At 43.9% G+C, this 24,818-nt stretch overlaps 1 protein-coding gene across 10 annotated transcripts in view; it reads left to right on the top strand.

Annotated features, from left to right (window-relative positions):
* Positions 1–23,578, top strand: part of PRDM1 (PR/SET domain 1) — a 106,799-nt gene extending 83,221 nt beyond the window's left edge. For 9 of the 10 annotated variants that reach the window (XM_085543676.1, XM_015858772.3, XM_085543677.1 and 6 more), the window contains 6 exons: positions 258–506; positions 7,142–7,261; positions 10,413–10,665; positions 18,443–19,551; positions 19,861–19,989; positions 20,409–23,578. In XM_085543676.1, the coding sequence (XP_085399802.1) occupies positions 324–506; positions 7,142–7,261; positions 10,413–10,665; positions 18,443–19,551; positions 19,861–19,989; positions 20,409–20,984 (2,370 nt within the window). In that variant the 5' untranslated portion in view covers positions 258–323 and the 3' untranslated portion in view covers positions 20,985–23,578. Of the gene's footprint in view, positions 1–66; positions 507–7,141; positions 7,262–10,412; positions 10,666–18,442; positions 19,552–19,860; positions 19,990–20,408 lie in introns of those variants that run through there. The other variant, XM_085543674.1, reaches the window with a different exon arrangement.
* Positions 23,579–24,818: the final 1,240 nt, after the last annotated feature.

The following is a 24,818-nucleotide window of genomic DNA, read 5'->3' as shown; positions in this document are numbered from 1 at the left end:
TACAGCAGTTGTCAGCCCAGGGATTTTTTCCTTTGTTTTGGTTCCCTCCTCGCTATGACCGAGGCTGGCATTTCAAGGCGCTGCTTCAGCCAGCGCAGCTTCGTTTACACACTGCTTTTTGGCTATTACTCAACTGTACCAGCTATCCTGCATACGCTTTTAAAGTGTCACAGACTGCTGCATTAGTCACGCTGTCTCAACGGAAACCACAACACTGAAGGACAATGAGGATTAAAGGCTGTTTTCTTATTTTCCAGGCTGCTACACAGTGTAGCTCGGACGCTGTGAGATTCAAGAATCTGGTGAAAGGGAGAGAGTGGACAATGAAAATGGACATGGAGGATGCTGACATGACCCTGTGGACGGAGGCCGATTTCGAAGAGAAGTGCACGTACATTGTCAATGACCACCCGTGGGACCCCAGTGCCGATGGAGGCACCCTCACTCAGGCAGAGGCTTCCTTGCCAAGGAACTTGACTTTCAAATATGCATCAAACTGCAAAGAGGTAAGCGGCCGTGCCCGGGGAAGGTTGGAGTCAGACGAGCCAAACCACGGCGCTTCAGAAAGTGTGTGCTCGCCTTGCCTTCCATTCTTTACTCACTCACGCTACGCCACCACCAAGTGCTGCCCACTGGCTTTTAGGATGGGACTGTGATAATACTTTTAAGAAACGGTGAACAGGGCGTCTGTCGTGTGGTATTTGCACTGGGAATCGCAGCCAACCTGCCTCTGAACCCGGCTCTGAGCCAATTCACAAACAGTTAAATTTTCACACAATTTGAACAGCATCTGAATAAGCATATTTAAACTGCGGGGTGGTTCCTCGTGCCAATTTCTAGACTGCTGTTTGCCAGGACCATTCATTGCTTCTGGCACAGAGATTAAAGTGCCTCGGTTGTCCAATAAATAGCTTTAAAAAAAAGTAGAGAGAGAAAAAAAAAAAAAAACACAAAAAAACACAACAAATTCCTGGAAATGTGTTTAATTATTTCTTTTTGTTTTCCCTTTGGTTATGAAATTGCTTTATTCTTTTCGTGAGCTCGCCATGGTCCCGACTTCCTAAGTTCTTCAATTCGGCATATGATTGAGGAGGTGGCGGTGAGACTGCAGTAAGCTGGACAGCAGGATAGCCATAGCTCAGATTGACTTGTGTTTATCTGGGACAGCATCTTCACTGGTAGCTGGCCGTGCGAGTCCGTCCTATCCGTGTCCCTGGAGTGGGTGCATTCTTTGTTGTTGTTTCAGAAGGGCTGGAAAGAAATGAGCCCGGATGAGCAATTTGGTTTTGTGTTTACTCCTTCCTATAGAGTAGCTATTATAGCTAGGTGTGATGTTCAGCAGGGTAATAACCCAAGGGACAACCCTTCATTTCTCCTTGTGCTGAGACTTGTGGTGTGGCAGCTATTACCTGTGCTGCTGCTTTGGCTAAACACACTGACCACAGAGGTGAGAAGGAATACACTCATCTCTGTCTATCAAATGTTTCCTACTAAAGCAGGTACTTGTTTAGTCCTGCATACAGAAGTAGGGCTGGACCCCCAGCTAGAGGGTATTGGCACCGTGCAATTGAGTTTGGCAGTGCCTTATACAATGCTTGGTAGGTTTGCTAAGAGGTTAAAGCTAAATTCCCATGTAAAATCGCTCTTCTCTTCCCATCTGCCCTGCCCTGCCCCGCAGAACTTGGCAGAGTAAGGACATGCTCCCAAAAAAAAAAGCTCAAAACCTTGTTTGGCCTCACTGTATTGTGAGATGTGTCTGACTTTGGGCAGAGATAACGCCGCAGCTTCACTGTGTGATGCAGAGAGGTCTCTGGGCTGAAGGATGGACTTGTGGCACAGGGCCCAAGCAGCCAGCTGGGGACTAACTGCCCAACTCAGGCTTGGTTCTGCAGCCACTGTAGTGGGTGTCCAAGGAGCTTTCAGAATTCCCAGTGCTGTGTTGGGACATATCAGCATGCAGCTTTTTTGTGGTATATCTGAGCTCAGTGAATCGAGGTGGGAGGATTGCTGTGATTGCTGTATAGGAGGTGGGGGGGAAAGAGAAGTTGTTGAAGGGTTCCAAGTTCTTCCTTCTCAAGTATGATCCTCACAGCTCTTTGCTAGTGGGAGTCTGAATATAGGACATCCTCCTTTTGTTCTCCAGAGCTCTCCATGCTCGTTTATTTGCGCTGAATAGCACCTACTGGCAAGAGCAATGGGAACTCAGAAGCCCTGTCTGTTTCTAACATAGCTCTGTAAAAAAGGGGACTTGCTTATTTTCCGAGAAACCTCCGGTGCTGTAACTGTGTGGACAGGTCACTCGTTTGCTGCTTGTCTACGGGGTGAGATAGCTGCGTGTGGCACAGCCTGTTTGTCCTCTCAAGGCTCCTGGCGTGAACATTAATTTTTTTGTTTCTACCTTATAAGTCTTGATTTTGTTCAGTGGGGTTGGAACTGGGTGTGTGTTTCTCTTAAGCGCTGGCTTCTGTGGGGTCACAGAAGGAGCCTGGCTCTGGTTTTGACCTCATGGAAAAGCACCGGAGTCCTGACAGTGCGATAGGGTGGGATTTTTCACTTGCAAAAGTCTGAGGTAAGGCACCGGGGGATGCTTGCGTGCGTGTTCGCCAGCGGATCTCAGATGTGAGCTGTCTTCATTGTTAACTTTTGGGAGAACTGTGGCTTCATCTGGTTGAGAGTTTTAAATGCTGAGTCAATTTATTGACAAAAACATGTCTAATACACCGCTTGTGAAATGCTAAATACTGTCATGATTAGATCATGTGGTTGTCATGATTAGCATTGTATCTCCATTTGGAGAAGGAAAAGTACTGCGTGCCTGCCTAGGAGGGAGGAAGTACAAGCGCTGCTGTTTGGGGAGGGCTGCTTTTCGTGTTTCTTTTCCTCGCACGCTTTGTGAAGTGAGTAGTGCCTCTGTAAGAGCTTATTGAATTTGCGAGAGAGTCCATGACACATCATACTCTTGTTTATTCTTGGATCTCGATCGGGGATTTTTCTGAAGGACACATTTTTCGTTATGAGCTCACAGTATGTGTCAGCATTTTAAAAAATGAATTACTACTGCTCGTAACATTCTGGGCTGCTAGATTTACGTGAAGTCATTTATTTATTCCTATGCATGAATTATTTATCTTTCTTCCAGTTTTAGCACTTGTCAAAAATGGACAAAACACGGTGCCAAAACTTCACTGAAGGCCATATGTGAATAATCTTTTTCATTTCAAAACATTTTTTTTTGCAATAGTTTTTCCCTTTGGCTTCTTGGGCTTTTGACTTATAGCCCAAACAGCCCTCCTTGACATCAAGTGACAGTTACTCGGCTGCCTTGAATGCTGCCAGTGCCCCATCCTGGCACCCCATCCTGTGCTCTTGACAGCGAGAACAGATCTCAGTGAGCCAATAACTTATTGCATGTCTCTGATAAGGATACACTTCAGCAGTGGACACTGCTGTGATGCAGTGATTTGGAGCTGTTACCAATGTACCTCACACACTTGCTCTCAGGCTTTTATTTTATTTCTTTCGTATATGATCAGAGAGGAAGCAGTCTGAAAACATTTCCTTTTGTGGCATCTCTTTTAGAAAGTGCTAACTGAATGAAGGGTTAAATTTAGTTGGGTTTATGCAACTGTAGACCTACGGCTTTATTCTAAAGCGCATGATGGTTTGTCCTGATTTGCATCTGGAAAATACTGTTATTTCACAGTGCACTGGGGCCAGTGAGATTTTTATATTTTTTTTTTACATATTGTTGTGTTTTTGTTATTCCTTTGAAGCTATCGGTCCCTTTGTAAAATATCCTCCTCTTTAGGAATCCATCCATGTAGTCATTTATTTCACTGCTCTCACTCCAAACGAAGCTGTAGGAGTGTTGGTCTCTTAAAGCCCTTGGTAACAGTGAATCTGCAGTCAGCACTGCTCTCTCCTGTGTGGGAGCTGTGAGCTTGTCGTGCTGCACACTGGCCTGCTGATGCTGACAGATGTGCTGAGGCAGCAGTGAGGCCAGCGCTGCCCATAAAAGTGTCCAGTGGATGGGCTTTCCTCAGGCCAGCTGAAGAACCAGAGCCCTGCTGTGCCTGGCAGGGCATGGTGGCAGCTCAGCCCTTGCACCGCATTAGGACCCTGGTCAGTTCCAGGTCTGTGGCCACTCTGGGCTGGGTGCTCCCCACCATATAGCCCCCCGCTCCCCACAGCCCCAGGGTGCAGCTGTTGTTCCTTAAGGCCGGCTGGCAGGGCACTCTCTGTGCTTTTTCTCCTGCTGGGATGATGGTGAAGGAGGGAGAGCTCCTCTCAGCTTTGGCTGGAGCGCTAAGATCCAGCATCAACATCACCATATCGGGTTTGGTTTAGTCCTCTCAGTAGAAATGATGTTTTACTGAAAGGAAGGATGTGTCTGTGGCTCAGTTGGGAGAGTGCTAAAAGTTGTTAAGTAGCTGTAACTTAAAGAGAGAGGGAATAAGTGTCAGTAAAGAAGATAATATTCTGCAAATAGCATTTTGCTTGCTTACTGCATAGGTTAGTTTGGCATGCTTGCAGGGGCTGTGTAAGTGCAGAAGGCTTTTATCAGTGCAAGCAGAACTCAGGCCACACTCCTCTCTGGTTCCCTGCCATGAGACTGCTTCGGAAGGTCTCACCAGACGGAGAAATGTGCTGAAGGACACCTGGTGGACACAAGTCTGAAATGCCTCTCTGCGATGGCTTGTTGGCAGCCTGCAACCAGCTTCCCCTCAGTCTGGGCATGCAGCTCCCTTGCTGTTTATCTGCAGCCCTGAGCAGCTCTGCACACTGTGGGCTTCTGTTAAGCTAATCCCGAAGCCACAGTGGGGCAGGAGCCCTTCTGGCTGTGCAAGGATCTGATAGTAGCTTGGAGCCTGGTGCTGGCACAATGGTCCCCATCCCCCTGAAGGCAGCCTTCCTCCACCACCAGCGCTGACCTGGGGACACTGGTACCAGAAAGCCACCTTTGGTTCAAGATCAGCTGGGCAGAGCAAATATACATATGTCTAGAACTACTGCCAAAATCACCTTCTGATAGTAGCAAGTAAGAAGCTGTCCTCGTGTTCTGGGGAGGAAGCAAACACTCTATGGAAGTGGATATCAAAAAGCATCTGCTGTGTCAGAAGTGCCAGTGCACAGCGAGTGTTTCAAGTTGACTGGTTCAAGGAGTGATTTCTAGAGATTCTGAGAATTTCATTAAAGTCATTTTAATTAAGGGCAAGATATTTTAAAACCATGAAAAAAAAGAAAAAAAAAAAAAAAGCTCAAGCTACCTTGCAGTCGAACTGGTAGGGTGTGCTGTATCTTGGTAGTGAACTTCTCTTGAGAGGGCAGATGGATGTAAATGAAGATATATGGGGAAGATGAGAAGAACATCTGCCTTTTTCAGCTCTCTATGAGAAATGTACAAGCAAGACAAAAATAAAACTGAGCCACTGAGCTTGTTTCAGCTTGTGGTAGGTGTAGGAAAATTTCTGGAAGTCCCTTTTTTGTCTCTTCAGTCCAGATGCACAGATCAATGGAGCATTTAACTGCCTCTACTGTTGACATTTAATTTGTTTTGTGGTGTTCTGAAACACGTTAAAACACAGACAAGCGTGAACAACAACCACGCCACGTACACCCAGCAATCTGTTTCCGGGTGGATTATCTCCTTGAAGCTTGGGCTGCTATTTGTTCCCTTTATTTTGACATCTCACATGAAATTATGCCAGGCATTAGTTGGTTACTGGGATTTTTAATCTTAACCAGTACACAGACAAGTACTTCTCTGTCTCTCCCTTTCTCACACTGAAGGTGATGCAACAGAAGAAAATGTAGCATGAGAAAATCACAAGGCTTAGCTAATTTGTGAAGTGCTGTCTGCAGTTCAGGGTTTTTACCATCTTCTGCAGTGAAGGGCTGTTAGAGAAAGAAATGAAATGCTCTCTGAAGTGAGCTATCTACAGGGTTTGGTGACTGCTAATCTGCTTTGGTAAGAATGTTGATTCCTTGCTGAGTACAGACAGCAGTAATCCCCATTCTCAGTGTTTATCAACAAACTGTGCTATTGCTGTCTTGTTCTGAGATCCTGATGAGCAAAAAGACAGTTATTAAGTGGCAAGATGTGTGAAGGGAACATGATTAATATGTTTTGCCAAGAAGGTTTGGTTTTAATACTAAATTGATGGGCTTTTTAACATCCTTTTTCTCCACTGTCTGAGCAGCAGGGTCAATCTTGCATAGTCTTGGGTTTCTGGTTTACAGAACTGCTGTTTTAAAATGTTCTTTGGATGTATTAAATTTGGGAAGATCGGTGAGAAACAGAGAGGAATAAAACCAATAACTCAGCAGTGTTTTGCAAAGGGTTACTCCAAGGCACGTTCTTCTGAATAATGATGAATTGCTTCCTGATTTGTGGTCAGTGACTTTTTTTGGTATAATTACTGTCAAGAAGGAAGCTGAGCAACTAGAGTACATTTCTTAGACCTAGCAGTGGAGCATTTTCATCAAAACCTTTATGCCTTTTTGACCAAACCCACTTGTCATATGTTACCGGAACTGCTGCCTCCTTTCTATAAAAGAGGGTGATCTGTGAGTACATGTCCCACTGCCATTTCACGTTCTGTTTAGTATGCCACTACGGGTGAGAGAATTGTAGGTCTTGTTGTTGTTTTTCTCCTTTTATCTATCAAGGAGGGGTGTGGATTGAGAGGAGCGAGGGTAAAGTTTCGTTTTGACCTGGAGAGGCGGTCATTCCAATTGCTAACTACAGCTGGCTACATAGCAGCAAAGTGATTAATAGTTCTTGAATACTTTTATTTGCTGGAACTAGACTCTAGAGGTTCCCTCTTAATAGGAAAAGTAACTTACAAAGTTGTTTGAAAATTTCTATGTATTTTCCTTAGTGTTTCTTCTTGTTTTTCTGCAAAACACATTTTTCAGGCAGTGTTCATCTTTGGCTTCCATACGTCTTGGTAAGACTTTAGTGTCTAACAAAGCTGGTCATCCAGCACAGTTATTAAAGTACTTCTGTTTTGCTGACCTGCTGCTAAAAAATTTCATGTATGAGTTGTTTAACCTTGTACGTTTGCGGGGCAGGGGAGAGGAAGGAAGAATTATCAATTTCTGCTAGAAATGGACTGATCCTGTGCTGCTCTTCTTGTAGGTCACTGGAGTTATAAGCAAAGAGTACATCCCAAAAGGAACGCGCTTTGGACCCCTGGTAGGAGAGATCTATACCAGCGATACGGTTCCCAAGAATGCGAACAGAAAATACTTTTGGCGGGTAAGCAGGAAAAAACAGCACCATGTTGTTGCAGTAAGCAGATCACTAAATGAGTACAGCTGAAAAGCTGGGTCACTTCCTGCTTCAGACCTGTGTGAATGCAGGGGGCAACTTTTGTGTGTTGCTGCCACGGAGGAGCAGGGTGAACATGGTGAGCTATGCTGAGTAAGCCTGTCTTGAATATATTGGGTGTGTAGGTGGAGAGAGCAAGGGAGATACCCAGCCCTTCCTGGCTCTGTCCTCTGAAGCAGATCGGTACTTGATGGGATAAAGAAATAATTCCTGCTGCTTACTGTAGGGGCAGTTTATCTTGAATTTCTTCACAGTAGAAATTCATTCTTGTTTATGCAAATGTCAGGTATACCTGATTTTTTTCAGCCATGAAGAAGTTGTGAAAGTACTGCATCATCTTTTTCTCTGGAATCATGTTATCTTTTAGAGTATTTTTTCCTGGTGTTGAATAGAACTGCTGTAGCACAGAAGTGGTGATCTGAAGATCATGTATATGTATAATTCAAGCCGTAGGCTTTTCTAGTCTGCTTCAGAAAGCAAAGGCATGAATCCTAGTGAAAAGAAAATTCATTAAGTAAGTGCAAACAAACATTACAGGTGATGCCTAATTTCTATTCAGTATTGTTAGTTGGAAAGGAGCACCAGCCAATTTGTTTTGGCATGAGACTCCATGTTGGGGAATATGCCTCCAGTTTATCAATTAACATAATCCTCAGTTTCCTTTGCAGACCCATTTTTAGGGAACTTTCTTTAAGCCCCATTTCTTCCATGGATTTTTTATTTTTTTTTTTTTGCTGCCTTTAGCCATGTAGGCTGCATCTAAGTCAGTGGATTTGGGAGTACATCCAAGCCTCTGTGCCCAGGTGCCTCCCTGCCACATAGCAACATTGCAACCTCACATCCAGGTGAAACCCGGGGCAAGCACAGTTCTTCCTAGCTAATTGCATCATTTTGGTTTTCTCTGATCATCCTCATGCAATGTAATACAGCATTGCACAGGCAGTTTTATTTGCATGAGTGTTTGTACAAAGCAGGCTGCTGCTTTTGCATTCATTGGGCTACAGCGCTTTTCTTTTAGCTGAAGTTTTTGGAGCTCATGTCTGACATAGGGCAGTGTGAGATCAGTGTGCTGACCCTAGCCCTGCCAGTGGTTTGCAATTTAGAGGACTCTGGGATCAGAGCTGCTCACCATCTTGCTTCATTCATTCATACATGGCAGTGGGGAAGATGACATCATTTTCGTGATGTGACTTTAAGCAAGGGGATCCTTGGAAATAATATCCTAGGAGCCATCTAAGCATCATTAAATTCCCTGCTATAATCTCTTGATTCATTCAAGATACACTGCTGCACTGAAGATGAATTCTTTCCTATGGGGCTGAATCAGGCCTGCATATGCAAAGGAAATTGTGGGAGATAACTTCCCACATGTTGCTGAAGGCACTCCTGGCTCACTGGTGGGCGCAGGAACATCTGCAGCACGCAGGGGGATGCTCGAGGAGAGCGGGGCCGGCGTCATTTCTGGGAACCGTGCTGTGACTCAGCACATCTGCTCTCATCTTACCCAGAAGAAGTGGGAGCCCAGCAGGGCAACTAGGACAGGGTGGCGGGGGTGTAGGCACTGTCCCATGCCGTGCTGGCCTTGGGGAGCAGTCAGGGCAGGGCTCTGAGTGCTGCGGCCCCGCGCCGTTCCTGGAAGTTTGCGAGCTGGGGGTGAGCGGAGAAACTTGACGGCTCCTCTTGAGACAGCAGAAATTCACCCATCTCCCTTCCATTTTCTCATAACAAACACACCGCAAAATCTCTCGCAGGCCGCTTTGATGAGGCCACATGTATTTCCCCCTTCTCAGTTTACAGGAAGTTACTCTTAAAGAAAGTGATTCTGGTGTTTATGGCCTGTGTTAAAGGGCCAGGCTGCCTCACCCCTCAGCGCCAGCGGCTGCAATGAGGAGAGGTCTGGGCAGAGGACAGGCCCGGCATGCCCATCCTATGGTGTGGGCATGAAGGCGGGAGCAGGCCGCCCAGCATTCTCCTCCTTGCAACAAGCTGTGCCTCCCCTTCTGGAGGCATTTCCTGCCCAAGGAGACTTGTCACCGGGGCAGGCTGCTCCCTTTCATGTGCCCAGTCATTTAATTTGCAAGCTGGGGAACTCCATTTCATCCAGCGTGGAGCCAGTTCTCCCCGAGAGCAAAGGATGTGTCCGGAACAGACGTATCTCCTGGAGGGTTTTTCCTTTTTTCTCTTCTTTTTCTTTTTTTCTTTCCTTTTCTTTCTTTTTTTCTTGTTTTACATACTCCTCCTATTCTTCCCACTTTAAGAAACAGTAACTTCTTCCAGTGACTGGGACTTTTTCTCCCCCAAGCTACAGAGCTGTGTGTAGCTCCACATATTCGTTCCACATATTCGTTCCCTTCCATGGACAAGTCAGAGCGTGTCCCTGAATAGGAAAAGTGACTTCTCATCGACTGGCCCCTTTCCAGGTCTTCGCTGAGTTATGGCAGGTGAAGTTCATCTCTGCCTCGCCCAGCCTTCCTACAAAAGGGCTACAGTCCAACTGTGAGCAAGTGTTGCTTTAGGACTCTGGGGAGGGGGGGGGTGGAGGATGTTTGCATAGTTTAAACCTTTGGGCGGGGGTGGTAGGAAACTGCAAGTACAGAGGCCATAGAAAAAGGTGAGAAAGACTCTGACGTAGCACAGCCAGTCAGTCTTATACACAGGTGACTCAAAGCGTTAATGCAAGCATGCACTCAGACCTGCAGTCATTAGTATCACCCAGCTGTTGATCATAGCACCGGGAAAAGGACTCAGTCAGGGAGAGTACTTTGCGTTTCAGGTTTTGTGTCTGATTTGCCTATACTAGCAGAGCTACACAAGCTGAGCAGAGATGGAAAAGGTAGCTGTGTCCTTGCCTTTGAAAAGCATTTCTTTTCTTAAAAAAGAGAATATCATAATTGGAATGGGAAGAAACCCAGCTTGAACTCTTACTTCGGTAATAATATCTGCTCAGTTTTTTCTTGAAAGCTTTTTTTTTCTTTTTTTTTTTTTTCTGAACTTATCATTTTTCCACTGTGGACTCTGTGCACGCATGTTGAGTACCGTGCATATATATATTCTCATAGGCACTTCCTCTGTGTTCCAGATCTATTCAAGTGGTGAGCTTCACCACTTCATTGATGGATTTAACGAGGACAAGAGCAACTGGATGCGTTATGTAAACCCTGGCTACTCAGTTCAGGAGCAGAACTTGGCAGCCTGTCAGAATGGAATGAACATCTACTTCTACACTATCAAGCCTATCCCTGCCAACCAAGAGCTGCTTGTGTGGTATTGCCGAGACTTTGCAGAGAGGCTGCACTATCCCTCCTCCAGAGAGCTGACAATGATGAACCTCAGTAAGTGCATTACAGTATGAACAAAGAATGCTAGTAATGTCTCTTCTGCCTGTATGATCTAATAATAAGTTCTATAATTACACAGCTACATCATCTGTTGTGTCACAGTAGGTAGCTTGGAGTGGAAAAGGGGAATTAAAAAAAAAAAAAAATACAGCAGAATGGGTTCCCTGTGCCTATACAAATGTAAACAGATTACTAAAAATCTCAACAGTTACTGTTCTTCATGGAACAGCAACTGAGTATTATCTGGTGAAATTCTGGACAAGACAACCTGAAGATATCCTCTTCCTTAGAACCATAGCTGTTGGTTCACACATGGACTTTCAAGTCCAGATCTCATAGTGTATCGAACAAAAGTCTGCTTTGATAGCATATACGAAAAGCTGTCCAGTCATTTTTCAGAAGTGCTGCCCTTACTGTACAAGGAAGTGGCTGTGTGCCATGACTTTGTCTAGGTGTCTGACAAAATATATGTTGACTGCATAATGTTCTTCAGGCCTAGCATCTAAGGTTACTTATCTTCTGAGAGCAAACCTTGTGTGTTCTCATCTGGTTTCTTATATTTTAAGCTTGGTATATTCTGTCCTCATTTCTTGGCTGCATATGCAGCTTTCATTTTCTGTTCAAAAATAATAGCACAGGGGAAGAGGTATTTCCAGGAGTTTATCTTTGGGTTCCGCTGTGGTTTCTTACCATTTCCAGCCTCAGTGCTCTACTCATAGCATTAATCACTACATGGCATCTCAGCCAGAGTCCCTTGAAGAGGAGGAGTGATTCCTGCTGACTTCTTATTCAGTTCTTAGGCGTCCTTGCCTCTGTTAGCTGCTCTGAGACTGAGCAGAGCATTCTTTTGTCCTTCTGCCAGCGCCAATGCTGAAATTTGAAGCAAAACTGAAATCAGGTGTTGGTTTTTTTTGTTTTTTTTTTTGTATACAAAGGGCTGTTTACTGTTACTTGGCAACAAACAATGCGTTATAAAATACCAGTGTTACTTTGGGGGCCATTAGAGCTAAAATGCATCCCTGCATCATGAAAATGACATCAGATTGAAATTAATCAAAAATATGTCTGTCGTCCATGAATGTCTCCCTTTCACCAGATTTTGGTCTTTGTCTTTCACTACTAAGCATAACACAGTATAGAAGAAAGTTTGCTTTCTTTTAAGGAAGAAGAAGAGAAGGGGGGGGGGGGGGGGGGGATTGTCTTGTGATGCTATATTCCCTGTTTAAGAAATATCTCACGTATTCTGTCATCTTTGCATGAATGTCAATTTGCCAATAGCTGTGCAGGTTTATTTCGTGACATGATGAACTGTTGGATTTCCAGTGGGGCCTGCAGTTGGGACAAGTCAACAGTATTGAGGGTTCCCGTGGATGAGGAGCTTGCAAAGATCTAGCCAGAACTGGCTGGCCACTAAACTGGGTGGATACACAAATACAGCCACAGTTTCTTACATCTTCTGTCACCTTAGGTTACCTTACAGAAGTAGTAAGGAATGTATTTGCTAAGTGTCAACAACAGTAACTGTAACCCAGTTACTCTTACTCATGTCAAAATGAGGTTTGTTTAAACAGATAAAATATCCCATTCTAATAAAAGTAGGTTTAATACCTGGATTTGAAGTGACTGGGTCTTGAGCAACAGTTGTATAGCTCAGTCTTAACATTAGCAGGTATCGCCCTTCCAGACACTGAGGATGAAGCATCCCTTCTTCCTTTTAAACATGATTATTGAAACTACTTAGATATTTATGTTAAACCCCTCCACATAAAGTAAATGAGAAAAGAGCAAAAGTTTATCAGCTTTTTAAGCATCTCCTACTGACAGTAACAGCTCTCTCATTTTTATCTTTTTTCCTCCGCCTTTATGATGAACACGCTTAAGCCTGAGGCCTACTATTCAGCCAGAAACCCTTCACATGCTGTAAGATTTGAGGACCCTTAGCATTTTGATGCCCTTTCTTAAGAAAAACAAAACAAAAAAGAAGTCCAGAGGTCTCTCGAAGGCACTTATTCACTGCAGGGCCTGTAGCAGCCGTGCGGGTGGGGATATTTTTCTGACATTAATACTGGAACCAGATGAGTTTAAAGAAAATGTCATCACTGTGCAGCTTTCTTCTTCCCCTTCCTCCCAGACTACTTCTTGTAGTTAAATTTAAAATCAGCAAACACTCCCCCTGCTTCTCTGGCATCTCCTTGTAGAGTGAGCTTGGCCCAGGCCTCCTCACAGTTTGTTCATCTATGACTGAAATGTAGGCAGCTTGTCCCTGAGTTGTTCACGTAACACTCTGGCTGCAGATGGAGCATTGCCCCATCAAAGCACTTTAACACAATCTTAGAGGCTGAAATCAGTGCTTGAGGGATCCTTCCACTGGCCACTCCCCTATGAAAGCTCTTTCCAGCTAAGGGAATCACTAATAATTCAGTGTTTCAAGTGGCATGGCTTTCCTCAGAGGAGCAGCCAAGCATCGCCTCTCTCCCACCTCCTGGCTGCTGGTTTTGGCATCCTCTGGGGAAAAGGAAGGCAAAGCTGAGGTTCAGATCCCATCAGGGTTCCTCTTTGCTGGGACATGCACTAGTGAAGTGTGGGACAGTGGCACCAGTAGACCACAGTGCATTCAGCCCCAGTTCCATTCCTCTGCCATGTCTTGGTTGTGCAGGAAGTTTTGGTGGAGATGAAGGGTGGCCTGGGATATGCACTGATGGAGAATAACCAGTGTCATCTCAGTTTTACCAGCTTAAACTATAGGCAGATGCTTTAGGTGCTGCAGGGGCTTTGGGATCACAGCCCTAACCTTTAGCACCTCAGATCCTCTCTAAGTACCAGAGCGGGATGGACCTCCAGGGAAAAAATGTATCAGAGAATTTCTCTGGCTTTATTTCCTGTAATTAGTGGCCTCAAAAATGAGAGAACTACCACTGTGGAGCATAAATATATTTACACGTCCACGTATAACATCTACTTGCCTCTGTAACAGCAGACTTTCAAATTAAAGGTAACTTCTCCAGCATTAGTTCTATTGCACCGTAGAAGGAAAGCATCCAGATCCAAGACAGCAATTAGGCATGCACTTAGTTACAGGTTTAACCCTGTCCTCTGTGTTTTCATGAATTGGGGCCTTTGACACAGTCCTTCAGACGCTGAAGCACACACCTACCTTCTCGGCCATGATTAGCTCTGATTGAAGCTACACAACCTCAAGCAGATGCTGAGGTACCTGCAAGGGTTGCACAACTGTGGTAGAAACAAGACTCCACTCCGTCCTGGGGGAAGAAACTGAGTCTCATTTCAACACATTCCCTTTTCCTTTCTGCCTATTTTGAAGCTGCTAGTGTTTTTTTCCATCAAGATTCGAGACATCAGACATTGTCATGTCGTGCACTAAATTGTTTTAAGTGTGATGGCAAGTTTACTGTGTCCTACAGACCAAAATACTTGATCTTGATAACTTTTAGGTGTGCTTCTTAGTCTTACTGCATTGGAATTGACTGTTTATCCATGATATTCTAGCTGTTCGGATTAGTGAACAAACTGAGGATATTTGTTTAGGGATCCCGCATAACCTAGCATTTCATTCCTACTTATCATAACAGCTTTATTTTGAAAAGAAGGGTGGAGAGGGCAGTAGTGTTTTTTTATTTCTAAAAACAAAATACAATTGCATTGACTCAGGTCATGACTATTTGATAATAATGTTCACGTATTGCAATCATGTGATGCAACTTCCTGCTATTCATGTCATGTTTGTCTCATCAGTCAAGCACAGGCAGGTGACATCTTATTTTGGTCAAATTTCAGAAAGAAGTTTGAGTTCAGGGAAGACGAATTGCATATTTGGGGAACACTTGGCAGATTTTTTGTGCTTCGTGAACGGTTTCTGTGAGGTTTTACTTATTCTTTTGTATTCTGTGAAGATTTTAATGCTTGATTTTAAAATGCAAAGTATTCTTGCTTTCGTTACACTGACCCTCATAAATTTGTCGTTAGCTAGCGCATGCTCTTTGCTTTCCCTTTTGTTTATGGTCAGTTTCACTTTCTGGTTTTAAAGCTTTTCTGTTTGGGTCGAAAGGAAACATCTGCATTTGTTTAAAAAGTGCCTACTGGAATCTTCAAATGGGCTGAGGAAAATGATTTTCAAATTGTATGCAAAGTTCTCACTGCAAAACCAGAATTTGGGGTTGCAGTTGACAATACTGAGGATTATTTGAAGGCAGTTCTGAAGTCCTTCTCTAAGCAAAACGTTTTCAAAGTCAAGACACACTGCCTTGGACGCATTTAGAAAATTGATGATCAAATTATAGACTTCTGAATGTTGGTCTCCACTCTCATTTTGAGTGGAAACACTCTTTGTTTTGCCTGCTTCACAACTTCGAGGTTCTCTTTCTACTAGCAAAAGCGTGCTTAATTTAGATCAAAAATGTGAATTGGCATAATTAAGCTTCACCGCTCAAAATGTTCAGCACCATTTCACTCCTGAAATTACTATTGAAATTACTGTCTACCTACAACCGTTTTTCAAGTTTTTAGATCATTGTTTTTATGAAGCCTTTCTCAGGCTATAGCGAGGAGCTCAAGCAATGAGCAAAACCGACAGCACGGCAGCCGTCTGTAACTGGAACACCCACACTGGAGTGACTTCAGGCAGCCCCTCCGCTCACATTTCATTAATACTTAAAAGTAACAGGAGTTCTGTCCTCTCGCACGCACTCACAAGTCTCAGATCTGAGCAAATGATCTGTTGACCTCAGTGAGAAGTGGATCAGGCTCCGAAGGAGGCACGTCTGTCGGCTTTTTTTCCCCTCAGATCAGTAAGTTGCAAATGCAACTGCATTGTTCTTCTTTCGTCATGAACTTCTTTTCTTTGTGCCTGCCTGACCACAGAAACAATACAGATCTTGGAAGATTGTGTGCCTTTATCTATTATATATGTGTGTGCTGGGAGAAGTGGGGTGGAGAGAGAGACATGGTGATTAGTAACAAATCTAAAAACACAAGATTAAAAAAATCCATTTGTAAAAAATAAATCTCTCTAACTTTGAAGTCTGGCTCCTTGAAGAGCAGTAAGAAAGGTTATAAACCTCTCAATCAGTTTCAGCCCTGGTTTAAATCCACGTTACGCATAAAACATCAGAACCTCTCCTTGGCTTTTGACATTACCTTCTCTTGTTTTACACTGTGCTGACACACTTGTTTGTATTTTGATCTCTGGTGTTCTGAGTCTTCCTCAGGCTCAGGTAATAGGGGGTAAAGTCAGGAGGGGATTTATGGAGAAGAGATGACCTCCAAGCTAAAGAGAGCTGTCACAGTTAAACTTGGAAAATAATCCTTAAGTGTTGCGATTTCTGTTGCACATGAAAATTAATAGGAGGGAAGGCTTTATTGGGAGCTTTGAAGGGAAAGAAAGAGCCACTATCTTCTGTCTGTCAAGTCAGGCTGTTGGGCAGCTGTGCACAGCAAGTTAAGTTCTCCACGTGAGCTTCCTCTCTGTCACTCGCCTCACTGGCTCTCTCTGGCACATCAGGCACGTACCTCCCCACCCTCAGCTTTACCCTTGTGACAGTGAGAGAGCGCCCTTCCTCCAGCTGAGGCATCTGGGTTTCTCTATCACTTTTCCAAAAGTGCTGGCACTTCTCCTTCCTCTTCCCCTCCCCCAGGACTTTTTTTTCTTTAAAAACAAAAAGTGTCAATTTGAACTTCCTGCTTGACAGACCCCACGGAGAAACTGATAGTGTGGCCTGATAAGGTGGTATTTATTTATTCTGCTGTGAGGCTTCACAAGTCCCTCCCTCTCCCAGCCCACCCCCCCCCCACCCAGCTTTCAATACTTCCGATCCCAATACTTCCCGTTGCTGATAGTGTCACTGGGAATGTTTGCTAAGAGATTCTGGCGTGGTGACAGGTCAGGATAAGGAGATGGAGATAACGTTATCCACTGTGCCAGTGTGGGGGGCTTCTTAAGCCTAGCAGACCTAGATGTCCTACCTCAAAACCTGAGTGGGCGTTTAGAAAGGAGTACGGACAAAATGACAGAAGAAAAGCGGATGATTTCTAATGTCAGACAACGTGACCTGTTGTCAGTTTGTTGTTGAAACAGCTCTGAATTAAACATTAACGTCGAATAAAGTAGTCGGGAAGCCATCTGCACACTTACGCATGTGCTTGCTGTACAACATAACCTATATTTGATCATAAATACTTTAATTGACCACGTCTATGTTCAATCACATTCCGTTGCAACTTGACCATAGACAATCTGCCTGCATATCTCAAATTAGATGTGCTTGCTGCCAGACAAATGCTGTTTGAAAAGAGATGCTACTGTAAAAGCGGGTTGCTGTGAGCAGGAGTATGTTTTGAAAGCAGCTGTTTTCTTGGATACGTTTAATAAATGGCAGTTTCTTTGCCTTATAGGGTAATGTTGCCAAATGATAGATGCCGTGAGGGTAGTGAATAGTGAAGCAAAGAATCTGCGTTGAAAGCGGTGTGGTCATTGCCTGTTTCCATCTTCCTCACTGGGTTTAGCTGGTCCGTCAGAAATTAGAAACAACTGTTTCTCAGCCCAGTTAGCAAAGGAAGAACTGTCAGTCACAAAAGCAGAAATTTGGCAGAAGGGCTGCGATACTTTGGAGTCACGTACCTTCAGCACTGAGTTGCGTCTCCTGATGGAAAACCTTGCGCATAGCTAACCACTAATATGAAACTTCCCTGTAGTTTTTTCGCTATAATAAAACATCTTACAAGTCATCATTTTGTGATTATGTAACTGTTAACTTTGGGAGATTAGATACAAGTAGAATTCTTTTTTCTGTCCTCCAGTGGGCTGTTTGTATTATATTATGTCCAGATAAGAAGGTAGAGTCTCTGAATACAAACAAACAGTCTGCGTATGTGCTGAACTGAGCCAAATGGATGTTAGCTTCTATTTCCTTCTAAATGCACATTTCTTTTTTCTTTCTTTTCTTTTTTTTTTTAAAGTACATTTCAACTTAAGCTGGAGCCAACCAGTCTTGCTTTCTTTTGCTTTGCTTCAGCATTTTTTTTATAAAGTACAGCTGTAAGCAGAGGAGTTTTGCATAGACTGAATGCCACAGAAATCTGCAGTAAATAGTCTGCTTTGTTGTAGATGTTCCTAAGCAGTATATTTAATGAGTAATGATCTGTTTACTGATGGAGAATACCTTCTCTTTGAAGAAGGCTTTCATCCTAGCCAGTCATGGGCTTTTTGGTACTGTAAGTAATTGAACTGGCTGGTGAAGTGACTGCTGTGGTTTGGCAAAAGCCGATTTGTCATGCCTTGTTATTTTAGTGAGGAACATTTCTGGGAGCTTGTGTTCTGTAAAGTCCTTCTGGTAAACCTGTATTGTGAGGAAATGCTTGTTACCACATTTGCTAGAAGTACAGCTTGAAGAGATATCCAGCAGTGAAGCTGGTTGAATTTAAGGGGAAAGTACAGAGAAATCAGTTTGCAAAGTGGAGACTATCGCTCTGCAAATGAATCACTGTCCAGATCTGTACAAACTGGTAGTTGTCCCTTAAATTAACAATGTTTTTGTTTTGTTCTTGGTTTTGCTATTCTTTTTTTTCTTTTTTTTGTTAATGCCTTCATGCCAGCAGGCAATTTTTTGCACAAAAGTTTATTTTTGGTGAATTAATTTAATTTTTATCTCTGACAGTGGCCCATCCTTCCCACTAAGCTTGTAGGAGTTAGATTGTGTTTTGAAAAGAGATAATGAAGGTGGCTTATCTAAATAATTACCTTGTCTTTGTATTTCAGCACAAACCCACGTTAATCCAAAGCAGCACAGTGCTGATAAAGATGAGCTCTATCAGAAGAGTGTCCCAAAGAAGGAGCACAGTGTGAAAGAAATACTGAAAATGGAATCCAGTCCTCCCAAAGGGAAGGACTTCTTCCAGACCAACATTTCACCAGTTACTCCAGAAAAGGACTTGGATGATTTGCGTAAGAACTATAGCCCAGAGAGGTGTTTCTTCCCTCGAGTTGTCTACCCGATCCGACCTCACATTCCAGAAGACTATCTGAAAGCTTCCTTAGCATATGGGATGGACAGACCCAGCTACATTACTCACTCACCCATCCAGTCATCTACTACACCAAGTCCTTCTGGGAGGAGCAGTCCAGACCAAAGTTTAAAGAGTTCAAGCCCTCACAGCAGCCCAGGGGTCACAGTTTCACCTCTGGCACCGACTTCCCAAGAGCACAGAGAGTCATACTCATACCTGAATGGATCCTATGGCTCAGAAGGATTGGGTTCTTATCCCGGATATGCACCCCCTAGCCACCTCCCATCTGCCTTCCTACCATCCTATAGCCCTCACTACCCCAAATTTCTGTTACCTCCATTCAATATGGGCTGTAATAACCTGAGCGCTTTGAACAATATCAACGGCATCAACAATTTCAATCTCTTCCCACGGATGTATCCCCTTTATGGCAACCTGCTCAGTGGAGGTAGCCTTTCCCACCACATGTTGAACCCCACCACGCTCCCCAGCTCATTGCCCAGCGAAGGAGGCCGTCGATTGCTGCAGCCGGATCATCCAAGAGACTTCCTCATACCAGCACCTAACAGTGCCTTCTCTATCACGGGCGCTGCTGCCAGCATGAAGGACAAGCCATGCAGCCCCACCAGCGGGTCACCCACAGCTGGTACAGCAGCCAGTTCAGAACACATAATGCAACCTAAACCTACCTCAGTGGTGTTGGCTGCCACCGGCGGTGAAGAAGCCATGAATCTCATTAAAAGCAAGAGGAATGTGACTGGTTACAAAACCCTCCCGTACCCACTGAAGAAGCAGAACGGGAAGATCAAGTATGAATGCAACGTTTGCTCCAAGACCTTTGGCCAGCTCTCCAATCTGAAGGTAGGTGGTGGAGACTAAGACACGCAGACTCACTACAAGGCTCTGATTTCTCCCTGTAGGTTTTTTAGGAAAAGCAGGGACAAGGCTCTGGTGCTTGGCAGGCTATTGATCAGTCTGGGCTTAATACTGCATCCCCCACCAAGAAAGCGTGGCTGCAGAGACAATTCCTTAGCATTGACGCCACCTAATTAACTAGGTAGCAGTGTGTTTTGGCAGTGACAGGCTTCTGCTAACTTTAGGAGACATCTGAAAGTGCTTTCATTGCGTTACTGGAAACTGCCAGTTGTTAATTGCTTTGTTTCTCCCTAGGTGCACCTCCGAGTACACAGCGGAGAGAGACCGTTTAAATGCCAGACTTGCAATAAAGGCTTCACACAGCTGGCTCACCTCCAGAAGCACTATCTGGTACACACAGGAGAGAAGCCCCACGAGTGTCAGGTATGTAACACACGCAGAGGCAGATTCCCTTGGAGGCTGATGGGACAGCAGGACTGGTGCCCTCCTTGCCCTCTGTGCACAGCCCATGTGGCGAGCTGCATGACAAACCAGCAACTGCTCAGGATTCACATCCATGTCACAGCTGTTTCCAGCCCTGGTGTACCAGTATCTGTAAAACAGCATGGTTGCCTTCAGCCTGCTAGGGCAGCATCCGCCTGATACGATTTTGCCATCACCACACTCAAAATGCTATTCAACAATATTTGAAATAGAAAAGCTGGGGATTTTTTTTTCCCCTGGTGAGAAAGTGTGAAGATATAAAAAGCCACTGCTTCATCCTGCCATCTCCTCCTGGGTGTCTGATTTAAAGCATAAAATCCCCTCCCACTCACTTGGTGTTTCTCTGCCACTCCCCTTAGGTTTGTCACAAGCGGTTTAGCAGCACCAGCAATCTCAAAACCCACCTGCGGCTCCACTCTGGAGAGAAGCCTTACCAGTGCAAGCTGTGCCCAGCCAAATTCACCCAGTTTGTGCACCTGAAGCTGCACAAGCGTCTCCACACCCGGGAGCGGCCCCACAAATGCATCCACTGCCACAAGAGCTACATTCACCTCTGCAGCCTCCAGGTCCACCTGAAGGGCAACTGCCCTGTCGCCCCAGCCTCCGGCCTCTCGATGGAAGAGCTGAACCGAATCAACGAGGAGATCGAGAAGTTCGACATCAGTGACAATGCCGACAAGCTGGAAGAGGTGGAGGACAATATCGACTTAACGTCCATCGTGGAGAAGGATATACTGACCGTGCTCAGAAGGGAAATGGAAGGAGCCAATCTCAAAGTATCTTTACAGAGGAACCTGGGAAACGGACTTATCTCCTCAGGATGCAACCTTTATGAATCTTCAGATATGTCAATTATGAAGTTGCCTCACGGTCACCCACTACCTCTGTTACCTGTAAAGGTCAAGCAAGAAACAGTTGAACCAATGGACCCTTAAGACTTTTTGGCAAAGTGATTTTTTTTTTATTTATGACTTGGCAAGTCAGGGTGCCTGTAGCAGTTGCTTGTACATAGTTTCAATGCTGCAAAGCAATCTTGGCTTACAGTAGTGTCCCTACGCTCTCCAGCTGAAAGAAGGAACTCCAAAGTTACTGTTTTCTCAGGGCATAAAAAGAGGCAAAGGACTGCGTGTTGCCTCGCCAGTTACTAAAAGACAATCATCTATCCGTAATTATTTTTTCAATGGTAGTACTTCATAATTTATTATGCAATTTATCATTCTAAAAGCAATAATTAGAAAAATGTTTACAATGACTGGAAAATTCATTGTAATTTTTACTTTTAAGTGTTTTTATTTTTCGTTTTATGGCCATTCTTCATAGAGGGGTTTTTTTTTCTGCACATCTGTTTTAAGAACCTAAGATTGGGGTTTTCAGTAACCATGTTTTATGTACCAGTGTCTTTTAAACAAACGTGTTTTTTTTCTGTTGCCAAAGCTGGACATTGACATACAGAATCCTGGATCAGTCAGTCTGAAAAAAAAATGGTGGGTACTTTTATGTGCAAATCACCCCATTGGGATTGAAAAGGAGGAAAAAAAAAAAACCAAAAAGGTTGCAGAGAAGAAACTGCTGCCTGGGCCTCTCTGAGGGCAGGAGAGGTTCTTGTACCCACAGCTCTACCCAGAACAGATGTGACACAGCAAACACCTGCACGGACAATACCGTAGGTTTTTAGAGAACAGCTATAGCCCCACACCTTGTCACGTAACTTTATGACCAAAGGAACGCATCAGCTTAAAGTGGCTCTTCCAAAATAAAATATCACTTAGATGCTTTTGTTTCCAACGGCAGTTTAAAAGCCAACACACCAATATTCTTCATATTCTGCCTCAAGGGAGATTTTCGGCAGAATTCTTTCTTTTCTCTCTCTTTTCTTTTTCATTGTTCGTTTGTTTGTATTTGGCCAGAGCCTTCCAGGGACACAAAAAATGGTCAGATTCCCTGAGAAAGAAGGGGTTTGGTTTTACATGCGTTTTTCTTTCCCACTTTGTCTGGGTGTAGAAGTGGGGAACAAAAAGTCCTTTTCTGGCACATACATATATATATTTTTTTCTTCCTTCCTGTACAACTCAGATTTTTCTCAGTATTTGTGTTTGTACATTTTGTGGTTAATTTAATTAAAGAAGAAAAGGGCATTGCAAAGTTGTTGAACAACAATTACCTCAGTGCTTGTGTCCAGTGGTGCAGACAATGCTGTTTTATCTAAATGCTTTGCTACTTTAGAGAAGAAACCAAAATGTGCACAGGGAAAGATAGAATGCACGTCCTTTATCTTTTTGTTTTGCTAAGCCCAAAGATAATATGGTGACATTTGAGGTGTAGCAAAGAGTACATGTATATTTATAGATATATTTATACCACTATACTATATATGTATATGTATATATATTTATACCACTTAAGTTGTGAGCCAAACCATGTAATAAAACCTATTTTTCATCTAAGTGTGAAAATCAAATGTTATCCAGTTTTGCATATTAGCAATGACCTCAAAACCAAAAGGTTGTACAAAGGCATTCATCGCTTGCAGGTACACGTGCAGGGCTGTCCTTGTGGGGCCCAAACTTGCAAACGCCTGATGTGAGAAAAACCACTCACATGGGGAGTCTGGGCAAAATAAGGGGGAGGAACCGTGTCTGGAGGACTGGGGTCCCCGGTGCCCTGCTCTCCTGGCAGTGTGTACTGGGGGGAAAGAGGCGGGTGGGCAGTGAGCAAGCAACCAGAAAACTTAACCAAAAGAACATAAAAAGAAGCCAAATACTACACACGCATGGTGTGAGTGCAGAGCACAGTGAAGGGTAGGCTGAAAGTCAGTGAGGGTGAGCTCTAGTGAGCCCCCTCATCTCATTATACCCTGCCATTAACGAGTTGCATCGTCAACTCGCATCAATCTCGGTAGCATTAGCACAGCCTTCCCCTGCAGTTGAATCTTTTTGTCTGTTTCTATTATAAGTTGTAAGGTCTCCCACTTCATCAGTCCAGGATTTGGTGGGTTTTCTTTTCCCATGGAACTTTATTTTAATGCCTTTGGTTCAACAATCCTGACATACACACAGCTTTTGAAGGACTACAGTTCATTACATTTCCACTCCTACAACTTGTGAGGCTGGCATCTTTAAAATGTAGCAATAGTTCATAAATATAGTACTTACTTGTAGGATAAACCAAAGTATCATTACTCTGTCACTGGACACACACTTTTCCTATATTTGCCTGTAGTGCTTTCTTGTATTTGATACAAATTTTACAAGAATTTATATGCATCAGCTTTAAGAATTGTTACTTCTCTTTACTGTTTCCCCCTTCCCTTAGAAGTTTTACATGTGAATGTAGCAACAATCAACAGTGTTTTGGGGTTTTTTTTTGTTTTGTTTTTTTTTTTGTCTCTCTTAAGAAAGACTCTGACCAAAGTTAACAGGCTTTTTACTTTGCTAGAACAACAAACTATCATATGTTTACGTATTGGTTTACATCATTATTTATGTGCAAATTGTCAAATGTAAATTAAATATAAGTGTTCATTGCTTTACTGATGCTTCACTTGTCTTCAATGTCTCTGCACTGAGTGCGTGCACAGCCGCGTCGCAGGGTGCCTTCCCCTCCCGGCCGCAAGCACACTGTGCGCTGACGGCGATGATGTCTCCAACAATGCTGACTCCTGCTTTTGTGGGCTCCGATTTTCCATGATTGAAAGTGGCGAACAACAATGCCAGCGCCAAACACCCTGGTTGTGTTTCATTATGGCACGCTCTTGTAGCCAATACCTTAGAAAAAAAGTTGGGGTTTTTAAATTATTTTTTTTTTCAGTGTTTCAATGGAAATGCTTGAATGCTATCTGCCTCTAAGATATACGACTAGGGTTCTCATTTACATTTTTCCAAATGATTGTCATTTCTGGCCTGAAACTGTAACCACTGGGACCACAATGACACACTCAGAATGTCAGCATGAGACCACTTAGCCCTGTATCAGCGTGGTGGGAACGGCATTCAAAACAAATGTGGATCTGTTTTTGCTGCTCACCACTGAGATGCGAACATGAACCAAACCTAAGGGGGAGGTCAAGCGTCCAGGCCCAAAACCTCCAGACAAAAAGTAATGACACTTGAGGATGCCTCCGAAAGCAAATTCAACATTTGCTACTCCCATCATTTGCCATGAGATCCAAACCAGAAAGGCCATGTGCTGGCCTCCTCTACCTGAACATTACGGGAATAACGTGCCGTCTCATATTGAGACACTCAGCGCCGTATGATGCTTTAAAAGTATTTCACTGTCCTCTTAAAATTCATTTAAACATCTGTCTCAAGAATTTGACATTCTGCCAACGCAGAGCTGTGGAGTTAAGAAAACCAGAGCCCTGTTGTCATAAACGTGCCAAATGCAGCATGTTATATTCCTATATTCGACAGAACTATTGCTGTAATAATTTACAGAAAAAAAACCATGGGATAACCGTTACCGCCATAAATCATACTTCATTACTTGGCAAGGCAGTACTTTGTGCTGGAGAGTTATGTCCTGGGGACACTTGTAAGCTTTAGAAGATGTTTAATAAAATGCATTACATAAAAAGACAATGCACGTTATAGATCACAGCCTCGTGAGGCTGAGCACAGCAGCTGGGCTGTTGTTTCTGGCAGACCACAGCCAGTTAGAAGTCACCGAAGGAGCGTTGTCACCAGAAACGTAGGGTCAACAATGGATGGTGACAATGCTGGGCCAGCTTATGGTCTGTGGGAAAAAAATAAGAGCTTTTGGCTGCTTTT

This window comes from Coturnix japonica, chromosome 3 (assembly GCF_054131305.1).
Source record: "Coturnix japonica strain WE chromosome 3, WE-NBRP24, whole genome shotgun sequence".
NCBI lineage: Eukaryota > Metazoa > Chordata > Aves > Galliformes > Phasianidae > Coturnix > Coturnix japonica.
Note: the sequence above shows the minus strand (reverse complement) of the source record. Positions and strands in the feature narration are given on the sequence as shown.